This window comes from Gymnogyps californianus, chromosome 1, assembly GCF_018139145.2.
Source record: "Gymnogyps californianus isolate 813 chromosome 1, ASM1813914v2, whole genome shotgun sequence".
NCBI lineage: Eukaryota > Metazoa > Chordata > Aves > Accipitriformes > Cathartidae > Gymnogyps > Gymnogyps californianus.
Window position 1 is genome coordinate 193198918 of NC_059471.1, and position 21818 is coordinate 193220735.

At 44.3% G+C, this 21818-nt stretch overlaps 1 protein-coding gene across 2 annotated transcripts in view; it reads left to right on the forward strand.

Moving 5' to 3' along the window:
* The first annotated feature begins 1290 nt into the window (after positions 1–1290).
* The window catches only part of WNT16 (Wnt family member 16), an 873674-nt gene continuing 853146 nt past the window's right edge, over positions 1291–21818 (forward strand). The window contains exons 1-4 of one of the 2 annotated variants that reach the window (XR_007766149.1): positions 1291–1562; positions 1665–1918; positions 3939–4225; positions 11944–14024. Coding sequence is in view for 1 of the 2 variants with exons in the window: in XM_050893046.1 (XP_050749003.1) it covers positions 1474–1562; positions 1665–1918; positions 3939–4225; positions 11944–12408 (1095 nt within the window). In the remaining variant the exon portion in view is untranslated. Of the gene's footprint in view, positions 1563–1664; positions 1919–3938; positions 4226–11943; positions 15232–21818 lie in introns of those variants that run through there. The other variant, XM_050893046.1, reaches the window with a different exon arrangement.

Consider the following 21818-nt stretch of genomic DNA (forward strand, 5'->3'; position numbering starts at 1 on the left):
AATTCTCTGACACAGCCCACACAGTTTTGGCTGGTTCAGGCCTGTTTCATGGCCGATTCCCTGTGTTCCGATGTGGTCCTCCATCCATTTCCCTCACTCCAGACTAAGCTCATCTGCAACCACAAGCAGATGTTCTCCAGGCTAAAATTCAGAACAGAGACAACAAGCCATATCGGAAGGTTTAAATAGCTCGTGGGGTCATATGGCATCTGCCCAGGACTGGCGATGCTTTGGAGACCCTTTAAGAGCAGGCAAATGAGCATGAAGTAGGAAGGAGACATAATTTTGTAGATCTAAATGTACCACAGCCTATGCTCTTAAAATATCTCAGCACATCCATGGGGAAAAAGATAGGGGGAACACCACATTTATGTGATTATTTCTCAACATGTTGCACTCTTAAAAATGTACATCTGTCATTTGAGATGAATTATTTTGCTCTTCACTTGGAGCTGTTGTCAGTCAACAAGAGCTATTTTGCTAATTTACAACTGTGTCAAATCAAAGTCTTTACAGAGCTGCTATTTTATCCAGATTATTTTTAGTGCAGGTGTTTCACTTACACAGAAGGAAGCAGCAATATATTCTGATCAAAGAGGACTTGAAAGTCCAGAGTGCCAACACCAGCTCTTCATCAGGTGCTAGCTGACTCATTGGCTTTTAATGTGTAAAATGAGTAACTAACAATTATTAAGGTAGTAGTTGATAAGAGCGTCTCATTGCAGTTAACAGGAGCGGACAAATGTTGTCCTAATGAATACTGATGCTGACTCTGGAGCCAGTTAGTTAACACTGCTAAAGCATTAGAAAATTTGAATAAAAAGCGTAGGGAACGTTGTGATTTATTAACGTCAGTATTTTGTGCCTTCTCTTCTTTATGTGAATGAAATCCCTGCAGACCTGCAGGTTGCTCTGCCTGCAGCCCCGCAGGTTGCTCTGCCTGCAGCCCCACTCTGTCGCGCCCGGACCCCCCGCCAGCACCCCTCGCAGCCCCTCTCAGCGCTTCACATCCCAGAGGAAAGGGGCAGCACCGCAGAGGGGCTGGCGAGCAGCTGCACCGGTCCCGCCCGGGGCACAGCGGAGCGGAGCGGAGCGGCGCGGCGCGGAGCGGCGCGCAGCCCCCGCGCTCCCGGCCCGGCCCGCCCCGGCCCGCCCCGGCACCCGGGCGGCCAATGCGCGGCCGGGGTAGGCAGAGCCGGGGACGGAGCCGGGGTAAACATCAAACCCAACTTTCTCACCTTGAAGGGAACCGAGCGCTCCCAATGCTTCCCCTCCTGCCGCCCTCCCCGCCGACCCGTCCTCCCCGGGAGGGCCCTCCGACGGCCCGGGCTTCCCCCGCCAGCTGCCTCCTGCCCCCCGAGGAGGACAGAGCCGAGTAGGGGGCCGCCACTGGCGACCGTCCCCCTCGGCCCCTGCTGCCCGGGGGGCCGGGCGGCGGGCAGCGGCGGCGCGGCGGGGCTCGATGCGGCGGCCATGGGGCGCGGGGCCCCCCTCGGACCGTGCCTGCTGCGGGCAGCGCTGCTGCTCGCCCTCTGCCCGGCCGCCGCCGGCGGCACCTGGATGTGAGTAGCCGGGCGCGGGAGGGAGGGCTGCGCGGCGCCCGTCCCCCTCGTGTCCGCCGGGGCCCGGCGCTGACGCTGACGGGGGGGGGGCTGCTTCTGCAGGTGGCTGGGCATCGTCGCCGCCGGCGGGCCGGAGAAGCCGGGCTGCGCCAGCCCGCCGCTGAGCCGCCGGCAGCAGGACCTGTGCAAGCAGAAGCCGGAGCTGGTGCCCGCCATCCGGGAGGGAGCGCGCCTGGGCCTCCAGGAGTGCCGCAGCCAGTTCCGACACGAGCGCTGGGACTGCCGCCCGCCGCCCGCCGCCCGCCGCGGACCCGCCGCCCCCGCCGCCGCCGCCTTCGGGCACCAGCTCAGCAGCGGTGAGTGACCGCCCCGACGGGGCCGCCGCCGCGCCCGCCGGGGCAGGGAGGGGCGGGGGGGGGCTCCCCCGGCTTCCCCCCGGCGGGGCGAGGAGTCCCGCGGGGCGAGGAGTCCCGCGGGCGGCGGGAGGCCGGGGCTCCGGCGGGGCGGGCGCAGGGACCGTCCGTCCCGCCGGCAGAGCCGGGCAGGGGAGTGCCGGCGGGGCGGGCGGTTACCGCATCCGCCCCGGGAGCCTAACACAGGTACACGAAACGCGGCGAGCAGACAAAACCTGCCATTGTCTTTCCAAAATTATTGTTGCTTATTGTAATTTCTGCTTAATACGTCCATGGATGACAGTGCCTTTAACTAGATCCACTTAACTGTGTTGAAATGTTGTTATTCTTAGACTGATGTTGGGTTTATCCCCTTATGTCATAATTACTAAATGAGTGGGGTAATGACACATAGTATTTCGAAAAGGTCACTTGATTGCAGGTAAAAATCTGCTCACAGCATCATACGCAATGTGAATTGCTTTAAAATGTGTCCTATGTGCTCAATTAGGTGGCATTGCTCAGCACAGCAAGACCAAAGCTGCTTTCGTTGCATGAACTAATAATGGAATTGCTGAAATTTACACTGAAATAGGGACATTTTGTTCGTATCAAATGGCAGTATCAAAGGTGTTGATCCCGCAAGTTTCGTTTGAGCAGTGATTTCGGTGTAGCCAGTGATGTGAACTTCAGTATTGTAGTTCATGTATGAAGTGTAGCACAACACTTCATTTTGTGTTTGTGCAATCTTCACTTTATACTACAATACAACAGTGAAAAAAACCCCAAACATTAACCATGAAAATGTAAAATGAGCAATAAAAAGTGATACATATTCTAAAAAGGAAAAAGAAAAAAAACCCCAGGGAGCAGTTTACCCTACTATATGTAGCCATATGTATTGTATGTTAGTCCTTCTGTCCAATGGGAAGGACTATTCCTGCAAACCCATCAGTCGGTGGCACTGCTAACCCACAAAGCTTCACTAGTCTATCCTGTGGAAGCATTTTATGATGGTACCGGCACCACAGACTAATATGAACAGGAGAGACAAACAGGAACTTTCCTGCCCGTGAGCAGAAACTTGGGAGACTGGAAATAACAAATTGTTTTTACAACAGTGAAAATTAGTACAGTGAAATTTTAGCTGCAGTTAATGGCCAGTCATTGATTTTCAGTTTGCTTAGAGAGTATACCTTGCTTAAGACGATTTAAAGATCTGTGCCACATTATGCCAGAAGTCTCAGAGAACGGGACTGGCTTAAAAGGCCCAGGCAGGTTCCTCCATGATTCTACTGAGATATAGTATAACAGTTAAAGGCTTTTTATACTGCTGTCTTTCCCACGGCCAGCTTATTCTAGGAAAAGCACATGGCCTAAATATCCTCGTGCCATCCTGATTTCTGCCTGGTTGAAGATTCTTGGGGCTGTTTGCAACCTTTGTGAATTAGAACAACCTCAATGTTTGCTAAATTTAGCATGAGGTAAGTTCTGGCCCTATACCAAAGTAACCCAGGATCATGACAGCTTCAAGTTCCTCCTCCGAGATCTGAACTAACCTTTTCTTCTTCTTCAAATCAATATGAATAGTGAAAAGCAGAGTGGAGAGTAAGGGGTTTGGGGTGCGGTTTGTTTTGGGTTTGATTTTTTTATTATTATTAAAACTTAATTGGCTTGAAAGTTTCTGTGGCAAGTAAAGTTCCCGACCAGATTTAGAAAGGAGTTACCAAAAATCGCATGGTACAAGCAGCCAGAAACAGCACCATTAATAGCATGGTCATATGAAGAGGCCCTGAAGTCTTTTCTGGATGTGAATATCCACTGCTTTAAACAAGTTAACTCTACAGACCAAGCTGTGATGACTTTAAACTCGTAACTGTTCCCTTTTAATAATAGTCTGGCTTGTAAAATCGCTTTCTACAGCTCCGCCAGGAAGGTAATCAGAGGGAGTTATGAAGTAACATATCCGTGCCTTGCTTTGTAGGCACGAAGGAGACCGCGTTCATATACGCAGTGACGTCGGCCGGCCTCGTGCATTCGGTGACGCGATCGTGCAGCGCAGGAAACATGACCGAGTGCTCCTGCGACACGAACCTGCGGCACGGCGGCTCGGCCAGCGAGGGCTGGCACTGGGGCGGCTGCTCTGACGATATCCACTACGGAATGTCGTTCAGCAGAAAGTTCCTGGATGTGCCCGTTAAGAACGTAACGGGCAAGAGTGGTAGCGGACTGGCAGCGATGAACCTGCACAACAACGAGGCTGGGAGGCAGGTATGTCAGCAAGCAATTGCTTGTTCACCTTCATTGACAAAATGGCATCAGCCAAATGAGGCCTGTCCTTGACTGCAGGTACAGATGGGGCCAACGGCAAGAACAGCACTAACATCGCCAAAGAAAACGTGTACAAACTCAGAATCAGAGCTGGTTTTAACTAACTAACTAAACTCCACAGGTTAAAATAAAATCCACAAAATAAGAATTAGATCTGGAGTGTGAATCAGAGTTACCTTAAATAGATATTTGATATTCTGTAGCAAACTTGAAATAGTCTTGTTATCAGCATAATACATTAGGAGTTTTTTCACTGATTATTCTGTTATTGTCATGACCTACATTTTTAATTCTCTGTAACACTGAGTGAGCAGGCAGACTGGACACGAGGCATCGTTACCCATCCACAGTCTGGGATCTGCAGCTGCGAGCAGAAGTCTAAAATCGTTCAGAGAGGAAATCGAGAGTTAACCTTTTCTTTTAAAAGATGGGATGGAAATGACACCTCTGTTTTAAAGTAGCCCACTGGTTAGGGCGCTCATCAGAGATGTGAGAGGAGATTGGCTTCGGATAGCTCTTCTTCAGCCCAAAGGACTTCAGACCCACGGTTGCAGAGGAAATGTGTTTATGGGTGTGGGACATTGGGTCCTCCTGTCCTGTTCTGCAGAGGATGATAAATGGGGACAGAACCAGCCAATATAGGGAGATGTGAGTCTGTAACCTAGTGCTTGGGGCTTACATCTGGAATAGCAGAGAGTTGGATTCTGGTTCTTGCTTTAAAATTACTTTCTCTGTTTTACTTTGGAGTTTTTAACTTCGTAAGTGTTTAATGGCTCTCTCTGGCCCCATAACACTGTAAATCTGTTCTGCTCAGTGACACAGCTATAACTAAAGAAAAGAAATGGAGACCCTCTGGTTTTGACTACACATATTGATGGACTCCATTGTAACTCAGTAATTTCCTGTAGCCAGAAGCAGCATCAGTGGATTTTACTGAAAACAACTTTCCTATCCGCCATAGATGGGGAATAGCCATAGTAAGCCATCATAAGAGCAATGGTAGTATCTTTGCAAACTATTTTAATTTAAACTAATTTTTACAGTTTACAAGGTAATATATGTTATTTAATTTTATTAAGTTATATAGTTGGAAAACCAGAAAATCTTTCAGGGACCTAGGCCCTTTTCAGGACTGAAGTAGAAGAAGCAAACTTTAAACCTAAGCAGATGCTGAGAACAGTTACTGTGAGTTTAATTAGATGCCAGTCAGCTAAATCATCTCCAAAGAAAGGTGGTTGGTATTGTGTAGTAGGGGATGTTAATAAGAGGAACAGAAGATTAAGTGATTATTTCCTTAGGGAAAGAGCAAAGGGTCATTTATCAGGTCTGTAAAGAGAGAGAGTTAAGGGAGGAGATAATAATCTCCATAAAATTATCTCTCTTAATTTCATGATTTTTAATATACAGTACAGATATGATTTTTTATTTTAATACTCGTGTTTGTCATTAGACAGTGCCATTTTCTCAGATTAGGGTGACAGTGGGGGTGTCGGGAAGAAGACTGCAAGGCTCCAGGGGAACTTCAAAGAGAGAGAGAGATGTGATTTCTGTGTCTAGGTGGCAGTGACACAGGTCTTCTCTTTGATACTCTGTTCTGTTGTCTGCCTTCAGCTTGATGTTAGCAGCAGCAGTAGTTTGCTGTCCTTTTGTCTTCACACACAGCCACACACACACAGAGCCTAGAAGAGAAACTTGTCTTTTGGTGTTGCTTTCTTTAAAGTTGGATCAGTTCCCTGGTCTCATCTATAGCAGTCACACAGACAGTTGGGCCACCTATGTCATGGGGACAGGACTGACTGGCAAAGGGGAAGAGCGCATTCAGCCGAAGATAACATATTTTCAAACAGTGAGCTAAAGCTACAAGGGGTTGGAGGATGTGGTTAAGCGAGTCTTCATTTTCCATGAATAGTATTTTTGACAGGATCCAAGTTATCTTCAATGTCAGTTGTGTGCATTAAAATATAATCGATTCTGAGTCCACATCTTTAATGTCATGCAACTGCAGTATCTACTATTACTATTCATGTTGAATGGTACCTCTTACTATACATAACTTGATGAAACCAGAGTTTTAGACTAGGCTGTCAGTCTCCGGGCATGTGGTAGAATCTGGCCCAACAGGATCCATTGGGTCCTGAGGACCTTTTGGGGTTTCAGACTTTTCACAATAGTGAGCTCTCCAACAAGGCTCTCAAAGTACGCTGTCACAGGCTTATTTGGTGCACACGATACATACGCTCATTACTTTTCCAAGACACTGTGTTTTTGAAAAAAAACCATCCACTGCAAGCCTGAAAGGCCAGAAGACCCTTGTTTCACTGATTTGGTATCAATGGTGTATTTGTTGTTCGTTATCTTCGAAGAAAATATGCAGAGTATTTAGTCAGCTTCCGTGCATAAATATTTTGTAACTTAATGGCAAACTGTAGGATAAAGCAAATATTTTGACCCCTGTCCAGACTGAAGGAGAATGTTTATTGTTGGTACTTGGGATTTCTAGCAGCAATATTAGCTGAAGTAAAGTTTAGCAGAACTCTCCATTTTTGTAGCTTCAAAATCCTTAACTAGGAGATGTTGGAAAATGTTGACCTTCATGTTTTGGGACTTACAAGAAGGATGTTTTGCAATATATTTTGGTACCTTATGACCTTTTGTAATAAATACTATCATGTTCCTGGTTTTGTGTCTTGCAAGAGCAGTCTTCCAGGGACAATACTTCTGTGTTTGTTTGGAGTTACTAATGGAACTGGTATGTGCAGAATTCTCTTGTTCCTTTCCCATTTCCGTACAAAATGCTATTTTACAGTTCTACATCTCATAGTTAAATCGAAGATATATCAATTTTAAAACAGTAAGGATCCTTTGACTGAGTTGTCCACTGTTTAGGTCACTAACCTGAACCTCAGGAGATCCAGATTTCATTCCTTATTCTACCACAAGATAAATGTTCATCATCTTTTAGCATTGTAATGTTCAGTGTACTTAGATGTGCATATGTGAGTTGGGTACCTCTGCTCCTTATATAAAAGGATGAGGGGAGTCAGGCACTATGGCTTGACTATTATTGTATTAGTAGTTTTTTACTGATGGAAGAATTCTGCTCAGTTTTCCACTTGTGGAAATGTATTTGATCTGCAGGACTTTTGTTCTCACATTGAAATAGCTTGGCTCATCAGAGAGTTTATTTCTACTGATACTTGTGGTTGGTAACAGACCTACTAACAGTCTGCAACTGTTCTTAAGTGCTGTACCTCCGGTAGGACATGTGTTTGTCTTCATGAATAGTCCTATTAGTTCTACCAGTGGCTTAAATTAGGCTGTTTGATTACAGGCATCGGTTCCCATTGCAAAACAAGTACTGGCAGCCCCTGGCTCACAGCTGAGAGCAGTGCCAGCAGAGAGCTTAGCTTGGAGATATTAAGCATTAATTGGCATTAAGGGGTGTACAAACTGTGATTCCACTGAGACTCTCCTTTGCTGCAGACCAATCTCTGCTTTCTGCCCATCCGCCTGTTCTAGCCACATATTCCCACCCCACGCCACTCCCTTTGTTAATTGCATTGGATCAGTGAAAGGAAGTCAGTTTAAAAATGATCTTTTTTTCAGGTTAATTTTTGACACAGACCAGTGTTCAGCACTGTATCCAGTTCATCACTTAACCCTGCACTCTTGTTGCGCTAGTACCACCAGGGCTGAGGGCAGCGAGTGGCAATAGGGGCAAGAGGAACTGCTCAGGTGGGCTTGTGGCTGAACACAACACTCGTGGATCCAGCTCAGTTCCACACTGATCATTTCTCACAAGCAGTCAGTCAGTTTCATGACCAGCCTAAGAAAACTGAAAACCTGTCCCAGCTTGCACAGAAGGACACATCTATCCACCGTGTTTCTGTGAGTAACGGTGCTCCTCTGAAGTTCTCTATGAAATTTTGTTCCTTAGGGAGAATCCTCTCACAATTTCATGAATAACTGAAAAGATTCACCATGTGAATCTAAAGGTGTGAAACTGAGCACTGGTTGTGGAGTCAGTCTGGAAGTCACGCTCCCAGTAACTCTGCATCCCAGTAACTCGGTGCGCTGCTGAGACACAGGCGTGTGTTGCAGCCATGTCCCACCAGAAGGCTGCGTTGGCTCTATAGGCACCATCTTAGGTTTGTTTGCAAGAAAACAGCAAGAGAAGATTCCTAGTCCATAAATTTTGCTAGATGTTCAACTGTGGGAGTTAGTTTGTTCATTAGAGTTCACATGGCAGCCTGAGATCCAGCGGCATGTTTTGTGATCAGCCAAAGCAAGATGTCAGCTCCCAGTGCTGGCAGTAGAGGCAACCCAAAATATGTTGGAGTCCAACCAGAAAACTTGCCCATCCTAGCAGCTGGGAAGCAATAGCCATGCACAATTGTGATGACACCATAAATCATTCTAAACCAGAGTGCATCAAAGCTTCATGTGAGAATCCTGAGCAACACAGAATAAAAACAAAAATGTTTGTAACTAACTGCTGTGGATGTTCTCAGTGCTTCTACACTCAATCATAGTTGTAGTTCTTGGATTCATCTGATTGTCCATACACTGCTAATATGTGCTGTATTTTTATATTTTGATATCAACCTAAGACTCCAACATCAGTTTGATCTCCTGTTTAGAAACTCTGTCTCCCTTCAGTTTTCATTAATGCATCCTCAGAGAAAGACTCTGAGTGTCATCTGCTGGGCTACTTGCCCACATGGAAGTAACTCACCCTTAGCACCTAGCAGACATGTCCAGTGCTTCCCCTGACAATTTCTGGATCCATCTGCCTCATCCAGATTTTACTATGCCTGATTCTAGCAGACTTGGAAGTACACTTCTTTCCCCAAGCCAAATTGTATATTTTTCCTGTTGTTTTTTCCCTAGTTAGTACCCTGTCATACTGCAGTGAAAGTAAGGATTACATCTCTAACCTTATAAATCTTATAGCACAATGTGATTTCAAACTACTTTGAGATTCTAGTTACTTGCCTTGATACAAATAACTAATCATTAGAAATTGGAAAATACTATTAAATCCCTTTTATTTGTAAATTTTGTGTAAAATTTATCTTTTGATATTGTATTTCTCTTTTCCTTGACATTTTATTACGTTATCTGTATTCTAACAAAGACTTTCTGTCTTTGGATCTCAAATTCTCATCTGCCTCAATCACTGTTACATCGTAATGATGCATATTCCAACTACCCAGTGATTTCCTTATTGATAGATTCTTGAGATACGAGCACAAGGTCAAGTCTGTCTATTAAACAGAAACTAGCCTGTGCAGGAGAGAAGATAAGTATCTACAAGAATTACTGCCAGTTGATTTGCCACTGAGTCTGTGTGTGTTCTGGGGTGAGGGTCTGCTTGTTGCAATGTTTTTATCTCTTCCAGGACAGGAGAAAATCTCCAATCCCAAGAGCAATCCACAGCATCTGGAAATATCTCCTGTACTGGTGCATCACTTCACCCGGTTTAGTTTGCAAAGGCTAATGGCTGTTCTAGGTCAGGGCATACACCTGCTCTTTCTTGCTAATGGTTCTTTGAATGCCTTGCTTGTTTGGCTTCTGTAGTAACCTCTACCAACAAATAGGTCCTGTTCATTCACCAAAGATGTGACTCCAAGCAAACACTTTGGTCAAGTGTATTTTTAATAATGTTTGTAGAGTTATATGCAAATACCAACTTGGGCTTGTGTCAATATCTTTGGGGCAGAACGTGCCGGGAGGCCTCAACTCCCACTGCAATCAATGGATTTAACCGCGTTGGACTCATCCCAAACTTCAGTGACCGCATTCACCATGATGAAAAGTCCCAGTTTAACACACAGGGTAGAAACAGCTCATTCTATCTGCTCCATGCCTTGACTAGCTCTGAAACTTTGAGGATGGCATTTGTGCTGCCTGAGCTACAAATAAGCAGTCTGGGACTTGAGTTTATTTCTGGTCCTGCATAGGGTCAGTAGGGCTTGGTAGGATTTCAGGGCTCTGATCTCACTGCAGAATCAAGGCTTAGGAACAGGCACAAATGAAACTACTTTCTCCGGGGAAACCAGAGGAGGGTGTTAGATAGATTTGTCTTCTGTTTTTTTCTTCCCTAAGACAGTTTGAGAAAGACATAGATGGACAGCAGTTAACATTGTGATGGCTGTGGGGTAAGTGAAGGTTTAGGGTGAAATTTAATAAACATCATGAAGTTGGGGGGGGGGGTTTGTCTTCCCCATTTTGTGGGAAATAGTGATTCCTCCACAGAGGAATAATTTGAATCTGTATTGGCCTTGCTGCATGAGAACTTTCAAGATAAACTTACTATGAGTTAATTTAAAATTCACCCTTTCTGTTACATTTCCCAATTGCCTTGATAGTAGAAATTAAATATGGGGGGAAAGGTTAGTAAAATGGAAGACGGTAACATGGGCTTTCCACACCATTAACCAGGAGCCCATATGAGTCTACAGGGTGGCTCCAGAGAGTATGTTAAGGGAAAGGTAAAACAAAATAAAACAAAAATTTTGGTTTTTACCTTATCCTTTTGCTGTATCTGTGCATGCGACAATTTTTCTGTGTGCTTTTCCAAACTCTAAAGTGAGATGTGTCACAAGTCTAATTGTATAATTTTGTACTATGACTATTAGACATTCCAGAAGGAAGTGTTATATTGATTGTCTGCTGACTATTTATTTGAGTTGTAGTCCCAGATAAAGAAAGTTAATGCTTGTTTACAGATTCCACTTCTTTGAGGCTTGGTCTCCTATAAACTGAGCCAAAATTCTTGTGTGCTGCAAAAGCTTAACGCAGGCTACAGATTCCCATTGTTGGTCAGACAGTTATTGTTCTGCCCAGTGCTTGCTTCTGGTATGCCTAAATTATAAGAACAGGGCTTGATCCTGTGAGTGAGAAGCACCTGAGATTTACTCCAGAACACCTGAGTTGAAGATACCTCTGCTGAGCTATAATGGCTCCTTTGACAGACTTTCTGTGGAGCTCAGAGACGTGGGTGTCCTCCTGCTCCTCCAACACAGGTCTGCCCCGAGGCACCTGCAGGCTGTACGCTGCGCAGCTTCGGATGCTGAGCCACGCTGGTTGCACAGACACTGTTGTGCGACCTCAAGCCGTTCCCGTGGCCTTAGTTACAGACTGTGTTGTGAATGTTTACTGATCTTGATGGCAGCCACAAGGCACCCTTAAAAGATGGCATAGACCTGCCCAGTAAACGTCTTCCAACGCGGGAATCGTGCCATTACCTGCCCTATCCCTGCTTCCCCTCCTGCTATTCCCCACAAGGGCCGTTTGCATTCCAGCGGTGGGAGGAGTGACACAGGACGTGTCATTTCAGGTATTTAGGATCCTCCAGAATGAAAAGCCAGCCAGAAACACAAGCTTTCATTATTGTGATTCGATATTGCTGTGTTATCGCCATTGCAAAGTGCAAATGCAGAGCACTTCCGAAGATCAGGCTTCTCATAGTGGGGGTCCGGAGCTGGAAACCTGATTCCTAACATGTATCCTCCTGTGCTCTGGCTTCTCCATCACTGAAATGGCAATGGCAGCTGTAATATTATATACTTTGAGGCCTCTGTGTTACTGATGTCAGGCAGTATTCCTAATGAATGAAAGATCACATCCAAATATCGTTCTCCCTTTGCTTTCAGGCTGTAGCAAAGCTGATGTCAGTGGACTGCCGTTGTCACGGTGTTTCTGGGTCCTGTGCTGTGAAAACTTGTTGGAAAACAATGTCCTCCTTTGAAAAGATTGGCCGGTTTTTAAAGGATAAGTATGAAAACAGCATACAAATATCAGACAGACTGAAAAAAAAGCTACGCAGGAAAGAAAAAAGCCAGCGAAAAATACCAATCAGGAAAGAAGACCTGCTGTATGTGAACAAATCGCCCAATTACTGTGTCGAAGACCAAAAATTGGGGATCCCTGGGACTCAGGGAAGGGAATGTAACCGCACCTCGGACGGACCCGACGGCTGCAACCTCCTCTGCTGTGGGCGCGGGTACAACACCCACGTTGTCAGGCATGTGGAAAGGTGTGAATGCAAGTTTGTCTGGTGCTGCTATGTGCGCTGCCGGAGGTGCGAGACCATGACCGACGTGCACACCTGCAAATAAGATTAAGTACGGAGAACACGGCCAAACCATCCTGCACTGTTCGGTACACATAACTGCTGCACAGGCAGCAATTACTCCTACCGTGTGGGACTACAGGGGGATCAGCCTCAAGGGGAATGGGTATTGGCAAACAACGGGTAGTCCAAGCATTTGGCATATGAAAGAGCAACAGAGTGAACAGCAGCCTGCATGCAGGGACAGCTAAAACAACAAAAAAGGACTCCTGATGACACATTTGAACATGTAACTCCTTGAGCAGGGACAGGCACTAACCTTTCCAAGTCTTCAATAGCCACAGCATCCTGAAGATCCGTGTGGTTGGTAGGTACAGTGGAGAAAACTCAAGATCTCATTAGCCAGAGACTGAAGAGTTAAGAGGGTGTGTAAGACACATTAGAGATAATCCTTATGTCTGTATTTTTAAAACTGGGACTAGATGGATCCACTAGATGGTTCATTTCTGCAGGCTTTAGAAACAAAAACAAAGATAGGGGAAATGTTCTGCTGTTGACCATGAAGCATTTGCTTTGCAAACGTTTGGAAAGCTGTCTTCTGCATAATATGCGGAAAAGCGTCTGGTGCTGAGAAACGTGTGACTACAGAGAGCTGGGCACTGCCTGGGTGGAAGAGGAGGGTCCATCAGCGTGGAGCCAGCTGTGTCCTGAGTAGAGGGGCTGGAGCACAGCCTGATGAATTTGAACGGTGTACCAAATAGCAGCCTTGGGATTTTTTATAGGTTGTCTTTCAAACACACAAAGGACAGGTCTGAGGAGGGACAGAAATACAGTTTGGTATTTGAAAGAAATAAAATCCTTCGCAGGCATTTCCTCAGTATCTGAACACACAATTTGCGAGTCAGCCGGTCGTCCCCCCACTGTTGGACTGTATGCAATAACCTGCCATGTTCAACCAGCTCACTGGTGGTTCACCATCATTTTCACAATTAACCATAAGAGATTCAGCCCAAAGAAATCTGCTCTAAAGCGAAAGTTTTTTAAAACATTGCTTTCTTTTATAGAAGCAGCAGCTAGAACTTTTCATTAGGTTGCATCCTAAGTAAGTTCAATGCACAATGTAATTTATGGATTGGCTCACACCACTAAAATATTTAAACTGTTATTGATAACATTTTCTGCCCCTCCATATGTTGGCTCAATTTTATTTTACATCTGTGAAAGGTTGTTTATTTTTATGCAATGATTTAATGCCTGGCTTAAAAAGCATTTCTGTTGTTTAAATGTGCAAAGACCTATTTTTGATAAGACAAGAAAGTTTATATTTTGTAAATATTTAAATTATGCAAGTTATGTAAAAGGTTTCCAAAACTAATGTGATAAGATTACAGCCTTTGACATTTGTTGGTTAGATATTTGTTACTATGGTAGTAGCCTTTAATTGATTTTTGTTTGCATGTGCAGGGGGAAATTAGTCAGAGAATTACATAAATGTTCTTTTTTTTACCATCAGAGTGGTTATAATTATTGCAGTTAAGTTAAAACACACTCTGATGAGAAACACTTACTATGATTTTGTAAATGATCAGTTAATTAATATTCTGTATACTTTTTTTATTCTTTTAAGTCCATTTTACAAACAGTGAAATCCCGGCTCCAGCGGTAAGTGCAGAACTCCCACTGACATCAAGGGGACTTGCAAGGGCTTGCAATCCCTTAACTTGTTCCACACTAACAGTCAGTTTTTAGAAAGAAATAATCTTAGACAGTTTGGTTGAGGCTTTCAAAGTTACTTTGAGGAATTTATTTCCTAGTTGTCAATTATTTTCCCATGTAAGATGGTGACCAGATTCCCTGTCACTCTTTGTTGGATGTGTAGGTCAGGAAGAAGAAAACAAAATCTGTGTTGTGATACTTCACTGCCTTATGTGGAGTATCAGGAACATCAGTTCAGCAACCAAGAAGTCCTTTATCTGCTGGTTCTTTTTGGACCTTCCCCCCACATTTGGCCAGTCTGTCTCCATTGACCTAGCCAGATAATTATCCTGAGGCCATAAAATCTGCTGTCTATGAGAAGGGTGCTCAGCATGCCAGTTGTGATCACAGGAGGATTCAACACCCTCCCTGTGAAAACTTGGATGGGAAGGACACATCCTGGTGGAAGACCTTGAAAAGAGAGCTGTGAGCCCCAGGTTGCTCCCATCTTCCAGCAATGAAAGGAAACCCACAGGCTCCACAGGCCGTGCCACAGCACCTATTGGGAGCATGGATGGGACATGCTACTGGTTGCTGTTGATATGAAGGTGTTGTAGAGACCACCTCTCTCTCTCTTTCTGAATCTGCCCTGCGCCAAGCTGCTGGCAGAGGTAAGTGCCTCGGTGCCCTACGTGAGACGGCTCCTAGCGGTACCTCCACTGAGTTCAGCCGCTGGGAGTTCAGTGTGGAGACCAAGATCTTCTCTTGAAGCAGCCCCGATCTGTGTCTCAAAACTACCTTAGATTTACCGGACCTGAAGGTTCTTCCATGCCTGATCTGTAAAGTGAATGTACTTCTTGGTATGCCTTAACTTCTGGCAGGGTAGGAAATGGGGAGAAAATGGTCCTGGACTCCTGCGCCTAAGGTCAGCTTCAGGGATTTTCCCAGGAGAAAAATCTCAGTAGGCTGTTTCTGTGGGTTTGAAGGGGAAGGGCACTCACATCAGCACTGCATGGAGATGTGGGGCAGTCATGATGCAGCCAACGCAGTCAGGGTGCCTCTTGCCTGCTTGGCTAGCCAGCATTTGATGCTGCGTTATTTTTGAGAGGTCATCTAGTTCCAAAAAAATATCTTTTTGTTCTTAAATGTTGTTAATAAAAAATTTTTTTCTGGTTTTGTGGGGGGGAAGAGTTTATTTTTTCAAAGAATGTCAAAAGACAACAAAGAGAAGTGGCAACACACATGGTTTATGAAAGCTACAATGGCTGAACAAACAAGGTAACAGGGGTTTGAAGCTTCACTGGCAGCGGAAGGACCCATCTTGCCTCTGAGAAGCTGAAGAGAGCTATTTCATGGGAGGTGGCATTACCCTTTCTGCACCGAGGGCAGAGCACTGGTGAGAGCAAGCGCATGCGGTCTGAGGGGCTGCTGCTCGCTCTCCTGCCGCACTAACGTCAGGGGCTTGGAGAGGGAAGCAGAAGCAAAGCTGAGTGCATTGGGGAGACTTGAGCATGAGCCCCTCTTTTTACCTGTCACAGTTGAAATTGCTGTTTAAGTTAAGCTCCATTGTAACTTATCTACATTACATCCATAAAACTAGTTCTGGATGGGCAGCATCTGTAAAAGCAATTCTGGATGGGATCAGGATATGAACATTGTTTTGTAGTAGCATCAGGGCTAAAGAAATTAGCTGACATCTATTGCAGTATTTATTCCACAAAACTGCCTTTAGTCCTTCCACACTCTGGAAAAGCTCTCCTTGGGTGGGAGCGAGAGGGAGAGCCATCTGTAAGACAGCATGCCTCTGCTTTCAAAGAGGAGCCTACATACGACATATGTGGTTCATCGACTTTTGTGGGCATACGGCACTGGGGTGAATTTCATTCACTCAGTTTAATAGGATGGGTTTTTTTTCCCAGTGCTGGGACTGGAGGATCAAGGTTGTTGACTTTGAAAACATAGCCTTATAATACTCTTGTATAGCTTTGCAATAATACATCCTTTCTGTTTGAAAGTAGCTACGTGTGTGCTTATCTGAGCAAGTGAGATTAGAAAAAAAATTGGAAAGAAATTCACAGTTTGAGTGGGGGAAAGGTCTTATCTCTGTCCTGTTCCCTCACACTGCCCTTTTATGCATGGAGCAGCAGTTTGTGAAAAGTAGCAAACCTATGAAAAATGCCACAAGTTTACTTTTTCAAGAAAGGATAACTGTAATCTCTTCTGAAAGTGAAAATGCTATATGCTATTTTGAAAACAGAAATGCGTGTGCACTGGCTGCGTATTTTAAGAGCCAAGTTGTGTTGTTGACTGAAGTGCTGACATACTCAGAGGAGTTATGGCAGGAACGCAGCTGGTCAATCTGTCGACATGCCAGCCTGTGCATGCATCGGCAACAGAAACACCGTCTTGTCCTTGCCTGTTGGAGATCCCTTGTCAAAGCATGTGTAGTAAATGGAGATTGTCTCCATTGCTGTCAAAATGTCTCTGTGCTGGGCAGCACTTTTCAGTGAATGACAAGTGTGTGAAACGTATGTGTAAAGTAAACAGCAACAATTAGCATTGGTCATTCAGAGGAAATGATGTTAAAAGAACATCCACTTTGGCTGAGGTTTCTGACGGAGCTGAGATGCTTGATTTCATCGAAGGATGAGGTTTCACAAGACAGCAAATTTGACTTTAGGGCAGTTCCTCGTAGATCAAAACTCATGGCTAGGTCATGTAAAAGTGCTGAACCCATACCAACTCACTCTGCTGGCTAAAATTTATTAAAAACATGTAAAAGGACCATCCCACTGTGGCAGACTTCATGCCGAATGACGCACTGTTTGTCTGAGCCCTCTAACTTATGGTAGATATCACACAGGGTGGAATATCAGGAAGTATCAGAGTGGAATAAATATTATTACTTGTTCTAGATAACCTGCCGAAAATGCTAATTGTGAATCCTCTCCTGACTGTATCCATCTGTCCTGCCAGGTGATCTGGAGTGCCCAGATCCAGCAGCAGTAGTAATGGTGAATGTGGTATCATGACTTTATTTTTCATTTCATGCAAGGATTTGCAATAGCAATTTTTAGGATTTTACACACTTTCACAATTTTTACTATTAGTGAATTGGCACGGGCAGACAATAGCTAACAATACCTAACTGAGACACAGGGCTTCACACCCATACGTCCAATGAGCATTACTAAGGAGTGTAGTAGTAGTAGTATTCTCACTATAAATGGGAAACTGGGGAGAAATTATTTGCTCAAAGTCACTTGCACTTGCAGTGGCAGACCTAGGTTTAAAAAAAAAAAGAATAGGCAGGTCTCCTGATCATCAGCCTAATGCTTTGGCTACCTGGTCACAGCATTTTTTTCTCAGCCTGCATAGTCTGAAAACTGTGGTTTGCCAGTTAGGACTGTACAGTAACCATCCAAGTTGTGACTACTGGGCAAGTCCTACTGCAGAGCCCAGTAAAGTTTTTCAAGGACAGGCAAAGACTAAAATAATCAGTTGGCTGAAATTGCATTTCCTAAACATGGCCTCCTGTGGTTTGTATTTCTGGAAGTCAAATATGCTTTTTTCCCCCACACAAATGACAAATTCATCCTGAAGGGAATGGTGCCTGTGAACTCCACGTTAATGCTGCAGATAATTAGTGCTAAAATACCCATGCCTGTCCCAGAGTCTGCTGTTACACTGTATCGACAACTGTGTAATTCCACAGGTAGTTCTGTTAAATAACTAATGGTTTACTCAGCGGAGAAAGAAATGGCAATTAATCCTCTCTGGCCACTGCGTCAGCTCTGCAGGGCTGGAAGTATGGTGGCAGATAGGAACATGAGACTGCAATTCATTTCACAGCTAGCAGATAACACTGACTGGTGATCCCTCTGGCTGAGGCTGGAATTTGGATGCCAGGGCTGACTGTAAATGGATGGCCTTTGGTGGAGGGGAGCTACCACTTCGTTTGCACAGCAAAGAGGTGTAACAAATGAAGCGTCTAGGAGAGTGAAAGCAGAGACACACGTGGAGTTTAGCTGCACTAATTGAACTGGAGAAAGATACAGACATTCATTACAGGGTAGCGCCACATACCTGGTGAAACCTTCTGCTGAACCTGAGCCTGCAAGCACGAGTACAGCTTGTCACAGGCTAAAAGATCAGAGCCTATCTCAGGGTTTGGCCATTTCATTTTCCTCTTAGCCTTGCTATGTTTTTGACTATACAGTGTAATTTTAAATGAGCTGCACATTTTCCTTGTTAACACTTCAAGAATCATCAGTTTACCATCCATGTTTTTTATATATATTTTTTTAATATCAAGTTATGTGTGTATGAGGATGCCTTAATTAAAATGCTGAAACTTCTGATTGGGCAAGACTTCTATAATTGCTTTCCCCAAAGCCCTGAAAATTTGTATTTGATTGTGGAGCAGAGTGAAACACATTTCATGAGCATTTCTGTTTTCTTGAGAAAAAGCTTGACACTATGCTAGGGGTTAAAATCAGACTGCAGTATTATTTATGTGGATTATGATTTACCGTCTGTGCTGAAAGGTACATTGTGCCTACTGTCAGTAGCACAAAACCAGCTGACAACTGAAACAATGTCCCATTCTTTTGCATGGACCAATCTGCCCCATAATCTAAGAAATTAATTTGACACTCTATTGTGTCTCAATATGTGCTAAATAATACTTGGACGTTAAACATACTGAGTTTTCAGAGGATCTATATATCATTAAGAGAATCAACGTGCAGAGGAACACAACAGCAAGATACTATTCAATTCCAGTTTAAGGTGTGCTATTTGGGTTTTTAAAAAACAGTTCTGGCTAGTCACTGCTGATTATGCCAATGGGAGCAAAATCAGAAGTTACCTGAAACTTAGAGAACTAAGTTTTATACTTGCTGATTTTGGAGCTTTAGGCCGTAGTCTCATGGCAGGCTGGGTTTGCAAGCCAGGTTGGCTGAGCGTGTGCTCAGGCTCCCTACCCCCTGCCCTGACCCCAGCCCATCGATCGGTTTAACGATATGGTTCATAGAGACACTCCACAAACAATAGATTTGGCTCAGTTTGGAGCAGCAAACTGCAGCAAGGACATGGCAGTAAGAACTCAGGGAGGTGACCAGGAGTAGTAACTCCTTGAGCTGACTGTGCTGCCAGCGTCAGAATATTGTCCAACTATGGTTTCACGCTTCGTGTGCATTGAAAACTCCAGGTTTTTAACATAAAACAAACCAACAAAATAAAAACCCGCATAGCATGAATGGAGAGTATTTGCCAAAAGTTCTGCAAACAAAGCTGCTATTGAAATAAACCCATTTTAGTGATTTCTGTGCAAGACATTTAGGTAGAACCAAACTTTTGGGATTATCCAATGCTACAACCACTTCCTGTAGAAGTTTTATGATCCCTCACAATGTGCTAACATAGGAGCCCTCTCAGGAAAACAAGCAGCCATGTACAGTAAGAAGGGTTGATGCTTCAGGGCAGGCACATTTTCCATTGATCAATGATTTTATGGCAGTACAACTGCAAGTAACCTCTTTAAAAAGCCCTCCTTGCTTTTGGTCACTCAGGACTAAACAGCACTTAGGCAAGACAGAACAGTATTGTACTCTCTGCTGAGACCATATTTGGGATAATATGACCACTTAAATAACCTTGAAATACTATTTGGGCTCAGTGGGGTTTTTTTCCATTTGCTAATTGTCCCATAATTGCAATGCTAAGAAACCACTCTAAACCTCTTGCATTGTAGTGCAAGATCAGCAAGAGGAACAGAATTAACCAGCTGCTTTAGGCTGCCTCCAGGGATAAGAAATTTCCCATAGAGGATGGGATTTCTGTGCATTTTACACAGTAGACAACGTAGCTGGACTATTACAGTGCTCTAGACTGATCCCTACCTCTCTCCATAGATATTCTGAAGCCCTGAAACAAAGTTTTCCTTTCTACATACTTCAAAAGATAATAAACAATTATGTTAATTTTATTTACTAATACACTACAAAACATTAGTTATCTACATTGTGTGTTAGTGTTTTCGAGGCACCTATGAGGGCTAAGATATAAAAACCATAAATCAAGACTTTATCCACCAAGTTTTCCAACAGGAAGGATGATTCAGCGCCAAGATCTGGGAACATGAGGCTGTACTGATAAAGGCAATGCTGAAATATTCAAGGCCGAGGAAGATAGTCAGAGAGGATTGCTGCAGCATTTGGTAGGAAAAAACATTTGCAGACTACGTTCCACAGAAGACAGCACTCCCTTCCACCGCCATCCATCAAGCTCAAAGAGGAGACACAATTCCTCCTCAGCTGGGAGTGCCTTTTTTCATGTCAATGAGGTTGTAGCTATATCCTGCTATGGACAACACCCTAAGAAAGGAACAGACCTTTTTGAGGGAACGGGTGATTACAGATTTACAGATTACAGTGATTTAAAAAGGATAAATGCAAGATTAAAGGAACTGGGTTGCATGTTCTAGAAAGGAAAAGATAGCGCCAGGAAGAATGTAAAAGACATCTAAGAGGAGAGTCATCAATTTTTAACTTGCAAAGAACTAATAATTAATTTTCAGCAAAGAAGATTTGGATGGTACATGAGACAACCTATCTAGATGGGTAGGTAAGCATAGGAAGAGACATCTGAGGAACCTGTTTTAACCTGCGTCTATGAAGGGTGCATTAGATCTTGTTTGTAAGGCTGAAAAGGCTGACTACAGGAGCAGCAAGGAGGAACTAAAAGTGGGTTTAAGCTAATATTAAGATAATCAGAAATGTAATGAAACATCTCAAGTAGAGCACGTTCTCTCTTGCCAATTTTCATTTTTTCGCCTCCAGGGAGGCAGCAGCAGGAGGTGTTTGAGCCCAGGTGTTTGTGCCCTTTTGGCACGTTGCTCAGAGAGCGAGAAGCAGGGTCCCTCGTATCCCTAGTACAGCATCAGGAACCACTGACATCTCGTGGTATCACTGAACAGGCCGAGAGCTCTTCTTGCACCTTCCTGCTTTGGCCTCAAAGTTCCCATCCAGCCTTCCAGGTTTCTTTTTCAATTTTCTTAGCCAGGCCCCTTGTAGTAGGGTATGGCCTTAGCCTGGCCTTACAGACGTAAAACTGAAGAGGATTTAATCAATGAAAAGTCCCTTGCTTGGTATCCACCTTAGCCATGACCCAAGTCAGTTTAAGGAGGGACTACAGCCCTTCCCACCCTTATGGTGGGAAGTCAGGCACGTCAGTCAACACTTACGGTGGCAGTAATATTACTTTATTTCCCCTCCTGAAGTTATCCACCTGGCCTCTATTTTATTAATACACTCATTCTTGAAAAACACTCAGACTGGAGAAAATCCAAAGAGTTTAGGAGACCTTACATATGCATCAAGCATTTAGTAGTCACGTCAACGTTTGAGGGAACTAAGTGCCGCAGTAAGACATCTGGAAAGCAAAACATGCTGAGCAAAAGGAAGCTTTTTCCAAACTAGCACTTGGGAAACTAAAGCTGTAAAAGGCTTGCTGTTTCCAGAAGAAAAGAAAAAAAAAGTTTGATCATGAAGGATCACTAGGAAAGATGCAGAGGGCATGTCAAGGCAGAGATCCCCTTCAGCTTCTTTCTTAAGACTCCTGTTATCCATATAAAGCAACATCAGTAGAGCAATTGAGAGCTGTGGTTTACAATGAAGTTCTCTTCAGGTGGCTTCAATCCCAGCTGGGTGCTCCTTGGTGAAAATGAAGTTACAACCTTCCTGTGTCTTCTCCCCGCCT